Genomic DNA, 6,116 nt, shown 5'->3' with positions numbered 1-6,116 from the left:
CTTACTGAGCCTTTGTTGTACTTCCGCTTGGTTAAACTGGAAAGAAAATACAATTACAGTTTACTTTGAATCCTTGAATGTAGAAGTACTGATTATAAATGAACTGTTAATGCTTTAAGTTAGACAGAAGACCAGAGAGGACTTGGGTAGGGATGTTTTTTTTTTTTTTTTTGTTTTATACTTTTTAATCACATTTTTAAATACATCTACTTGTATGCCTTAAATGACAAATTACAATTTTATGATTGAAAAGAATTTGCGTTATTATGTTTTTGTGCATGCTTTCAAAGCCTTTTCTTGTGATTGGGGATTGTTTTGTAACTTGACATGTCAAGATTTGTGTTGTCTTGTAATGTCAGGATAATTAATCAATGACATTGCAATCACAAAATAATTATGTTGTAATCATAACATGATTATTTTGTATATCCCACCTCAAGGGTAAAAACACATAGCATAATTAAACATAATTAAGATGTAACTAAAAACGCCTCCTCTTTGGCTTTCCCTTAATATCAGTTGTAAAAACATCAACATTAACTGCATTTATTTTTACTTCACTTCTCTGTGTTTAATATTGAGCCCCGTACTGGCTCTGTCATTTCAATGTAAATTACAATGTGAATGTTAAGAAAACACAAAACAACACATCATTTATGGTAAAACTGAATTGTTATCAAAGTCATTTATTTATTGTTCAGATTCTGCAAAAGCTTTATTTTTTTCTGGCTATGACAGCTGTCGGCTATGAACATCACAAGTCAGCCTGAGCTAATAGTTTTATGCTATTTCTACCTTTTATTGGACAAAAAAATGGAATCCCTGAGAATCCCAGTCAAGGTGTTTTATCTCTTTAGATCCATATAGCAAATCTGCAGCAGAGCTGTGATCATACATTATACATAAAAAATTGCATTTGCTACATATACAGCTAAGCTAATGCACACCAACAATTGTGTAAACTGGACATATGTATGTAAGATGTGCACCTTTTAAAAATGAAATACAAATTGTTCTATGTCCACAGTACAACTTAAAGGTCCCATATTGTAAAAAGTGAGATTTTCATGTCTTTTATATCATAAAGCAGGTTTAAGTGCTTTATAAATACTGTTAAACTATCAAAATGCTAAAAATACGGAGAAAAACACACAGCCGGTATTCAGAAATTGTGCGTTTGAAACAAGCCGTTAGGATTTATGTCCATTTGTGATGTCACAAATATACAATATTTAGACCATCACACAGTTTTAAACATAACATTCTAAATGCGTCCCAGTTTATTTCCTGTTGCAGTGTATGTTAATAACATCAGCTGACCGGAAGTAAGCATGGACCCAAACTGTTGCCTAGCAAGGTAAGGAGGGTAAATACAGGTATATTCAGGCAGACAGTATGAGGAAAAAAAACTTTTTTTTTTAACATTAATGCATGTAAACATATTCCAGCAGAAACACAAAATACAAGTATGAACCTGAAAATGAGCACGATATGGGACCTTTAAAAAGAATTACAATTTTGATTTGCAATGATTGGCATCTTGTGCTCACACTTGCTATTTTTAGATGTTTGAAGGTAATGATTGTACTTCTATCCCATTGAGGCCAGCTTGAGGTACAGTATTGAGGCCATCGCGAGCTACAGTATTGAGTATATGCTCCACGAAGACAAGGAGAGTACTCTTTTAAAATGATTACATTATGCACTGAATTTATTACATTATTCAACTAAGTTTGCAATGTAATAATGCTCTCATAATGTAATAACTTATAACATTATGAACAAAACTGTTATTACATTATGTGCTCAAGGTTTCATCACATTATGTGCTGGTTATTACTTTATGAGCTTTTATTATATTTAAATGCATAGTTATTACATTACGCGCAGTTATTACGTCATGAGTTGATACACCTCTGAAACAATTACAAAAAGTAATATGTAAACTCATCAACATATTGAAAATAATTACACCTAACTTCATTTTCTATGTGATGTTCACTCCTTTCCTAATGACTCAAATACATGATCTTTAATCTCTGTTGTTATTAATCATCCTACTATCTATGTAGAAATCACATGTATTCTTTTAACAAACATGCTCCAAAACAATAACAGAAATGTCGAGATCACACCTTTCAGCTTGTATAAACAGTATTATACTGACTAATTAATAAACTCTACCATTCACTAATGCCAAGTGTCCTTTCCGTCATTATAAATCTCTGAAGAAAATCATCTTTGAATGAAACTGACAATCCAGAAGACCTCACAGTATGTGCTGTTAGTTTTCAGTCAGTTTAACAGAAGGCTTGACCTATGAACACTGAGACAAATACAATAAAATCTTTACGTCACACACAAGTGAATTCTCACAGCAGACATGCGGTGTTTTATGACTGATATGTTAACATCCATTGAAACAGTATTGTAGATAATTCATCACTCTTATCACTCACTTATGAGCAGATGCTTATCAGCAGTTTCCACTTCCACCATTCCCATGAGAGCTGTTGGGTCCTAATATGTCATCCATTGTTTTTTCAAATGGTGAGAGGACTCGATGGGGGGGGGGGGGGGGGGTTGGTCAGCAGTTAAATGCTGGCTTATCTTCTGTTTTTCATTCTGTATTTGATCTGAGACTCAGCGAACCAGACACACTTAGTTCTAATCCGCTCTTATACCCGTTCCATTGCAGCAGTAATTTAAATACCAAGAAGAAGTAGTTTTAGTCACCTGCTGTCAGTTTAGAGCTATTTCTGGGACTTCTGTGCTGTATTTTAGGCCATGGCGAAAAGCTGCAGAGTCAGCAGGTTCTGCATTCTGTGCGTTGTCTTAGCCCTTGTCTCTGTGGGAACCATTATCACGTTGTGGACTATGGCCCTGATGGGATTAGGTGATGATGGCACAGCTCCTTGGGACAGGTAGGACTTTGGTTCACCAAAAGGTCTGACACTTCTGTGACCTCAAAGGATGTTAATATATAATATAAAATTTGCTGAAAGTTACAGGTAAACGTGCAGACAGCTACAGAGATCCAATGTGCCACACAGGATGGTGAAACATGGTGTGAAATGAATGAGAAATAAACTTAAATACAGAGGTGGTTTATCTTGTTTGTCTATTGAAGGACAGATAATATGTACATCTTGCTTAGACTTTCAGTAATATTATATTTGTGCATACTATTGCACACTATTTACATGTATCTTACGTTATAATATAAGTAATGTGTAACTATACTAAAGGTCCCATATTGTAAAAAGTGAGATTTTCAGTTCTTTTATATTATAAATCAGGTTTAAGTGCTATATAAATACTGTTAAACTATCAAAACGCTCAATATACGGAGAAATACACACAGCCTGTATTCAGAAATTGTGAGTTTGAAACAAGCAAACAAAACAAGATTTCTGTCCATTTGTGATGTCACAAATATAAAATATTTAGACCATTGCCCGTTTTTAAACGTAAACATTCTAAATGTGTCCCAGATTGTTTCCTGTTGCAGTGTATGTAAATAACATCAGCTGACAGGAAGTAAACATGGACCCAAACTGTTGCCTAGCAACGCAATTCTGTTGCAATTCCACTGAAATGCACTTAAACTGAGTGTTTCAGACAGAGGGTAAATACAGGTATATTCAGGCAGACAGTTAAAAATAATGAAAAAGAAAGTGTTTTTTGAACATTGCAGCATGTAAACATGTTTTAGTAGAAACACAAAATACAAGTATGAACCTGAAAATGAGCATGATATTGGACCTTTAAGATGTTTTTGTATTGCTGTTATCACACAGGGTTATTCATGTTTATGGATCTTACATACCTTTGCCGAAGGATGGATCCGTTTAATCTACTAAATTGCACTAGGCCTAAAGTGTTGTTGATTTGATGGTGGACAACAAGCATTATAAATGAATGTAAACAGTAATATGGGGGAAGAGTGAGAGGGAATATTAAATACTTCAGTAAAACGGTCTCACTGTGGCCGCTTAGTGGGGCTGTTTGTGATGGGGAACATTTAACAGTTTTATATAGGTTTACTGATGTCAAAATAATGTTCTACTCTTATACATGGAAGAATTATATCAAGCACTTTCATTTCAGTAGAACATTTATTAAAATATTGAAATGTGCAGAGACTGCTCTCATCATTGGTCATTTGTTCAAACACCTAAAACAACCCATGGTCACACTGCGCCCTCCAGTGGTTGTAGGAATTATGACTGTTGCTTGTCAGTTGTATGGGTGGAAATTGCATAACGTTGTTACAGCACAAAGCATGTGACTTGGATTTCACAGACTACAGTTTGCATCCCGTGCCCTACCAACAGTCAGTTATGACTTCTTTTAACCCTGACCACAACTGTTGTTTAGGTTGGAGGACTTTGTTTTTTTTAGTAGGGGATGATGATCGTAATTTTGTAAATGTGAATGAAGACCTGCAGCTGGGGCTTGGCAATATATCAATATTTATTCTTTATCAAATATTACTATATTCATACTGTGGGATTTTTTAAAACGTGAATCACAAAACATTTTGAATGCAGTCCAATGTAATACTAGAAGTGCACTCGGAGAGCGCAGACCTCCGCTAAGGCAGGTTTCATGTACGTCGCTCATTAGTTACACTCCACAGGTCTTAAAGCCTGTGGTGTTAATGCACAAGCTGAGCGGAGTTATTAAAAAAACTTCCCGAAGCCAGATCATGATCCAGATCGACACCAAAATCGAATGGATTGTTCATTGTTCATGTCAGACTTTTGGAGTAATCCTCTAAACGGACAAACAAACCAAAAACCAACGCCGGTGAAAATATAACCTCCTTCCTAGGCCTTTGGCCTTGGCGGAGGTAATAATATGAGAATCTCCATATGTGTGATAATGTTGACAGTGGATTACAATGTGATCTGCTTCTCATCTTCTCCGTTTCACTCAGTGCTACTTTAGAGATTGGATTGTATTCAGCTGAGTGATTTTAGTGTTTGTTCCCCACAGCTATCGTCTCTCCACTGCTTTGGTCCCTGACTACTACAACATCACCCTGTGGCCTCGTCTCAGCCCTGACCCAAACACTGGCCTCTACATTTTTACAGGTGATTAATGGTGCTCCTTCTTTACAGGAATTCTTGTGGCTGCGTTGCTTTCAAATCTAGTGAGGTCGCTGTTGGTGGAGAAACTTGTTACTGGAATATTGATCTCTTTTACAATGGATCAAGAAGCAGTCATTCACAAGTGATAAGATAAGATATAAAGATAAGATATACTTTATTGTCCCACAGGGAAATTTGTCTTGGGCTCCAGGCCACTGCATCACACAACATACCAAAGTCACAATGTACATACACACATAAAACATGGATCATACATACACTCATGCATGAACGTGCTTAAATTCACATGTTGAGTGTGAGAAAGTAGTTCTTTAAAATAATAAAAAGTAATGAAAGGCGATTGTCTCTGATACTAAAACCAGTAGTTCTTTAAAATAATAAAATGTAATAAAAGACAATAGTTTAAAATACTAAGACCAGGTATAATCATACCAGATAATAAATAATCAATTTACAATATATTAGTTCTTTATGAAATCATATCATAAAACTAGACCTACTTGTCGCTGTTTAATATTTTGATGGACGACGGAATGAATGAATTTTTTTAAACGATTTAGCCGGCACATTGGCATTCTGAACCGTCTACCTGAAGTCTAACTGAAGTCTAACTGAAGGCAGTACCTCGAATTCTGGGTGCAGAATGTGTGTCGGATTGTTCAGAATCTTCTGGGCTTCCCTGAGCACAGAGGTTTCATAAAGGCTGAAGATAGTGATGTTCTTTTCTCCCTTTGATCTTCATGGCTGTTTGAGTAAGGCGTGTGAGCTTGGACTTTAACTGTGCGGACAGGTTACACTCTCTAAAAATGTTTGATAAAAAAGAATCATTAATTTACTATTGACACCATATAGTCTAAGCTTTCTCAAAAAATACATCCTCTGTGGGAAATAATTGACATCCTCTCAAGTGAGTGGTTGGTGTTGGCACACTGCAGGTTGCCAGGTCCAGAAAATGTGTCCAGCCTCTGCTGCACAATCCAAGGGAGCCAGTGTTTCCCA

At 35.9% G+C, this 6,116-nt stretch overlaps 1 protein-coding gene across 1 annotated transcript in view; it reads left to right on the top strand.

The window, feature by feature from the left end:
• The first annotated feature begins 2,787 nt into the window (after nucleotides 1-2,787).
• The window catches only part of LOC119487020 (aminopeptidase N-like), a 43,594-nt gene continuing 40,265 nt past the window's right edge, over nucleotides 2,788-6,116 (top strand). The window contains exons 1-2 of the mRNA XM_037767645.1: nucleotides 2,788-2,924; nucleotides 5,002-5,099. Of these exons, the coding sequence (XP_037623573.1) occupies nucleotides 2,788-2,924; nucleotides 5,002-5,099 (235 nt within the window). The remainder of the gene's footprint in view (nucleotides 2,925-5,001; nucleotides 5,100-6,116) is intronic.

Source organism: Sebastes umbrosus, chromosome 4, assembly GCF_015220745.1.
Source record: "Sebastes umbrosus isolate fSebUmb1 chromosome 4, fSebUmb1.pri, whole genome shotgun sequence".
NCBI lineage: Eukaryota > Metazoa > Chordata > Actinopteri > Perciformes > Sebastidae > Sebastes > Sebastes umbrosus.
Note: the sequence above shows the minus strand (reverse complement) of the source record. Positions and strands in the feature narration are given on the sequence as shown.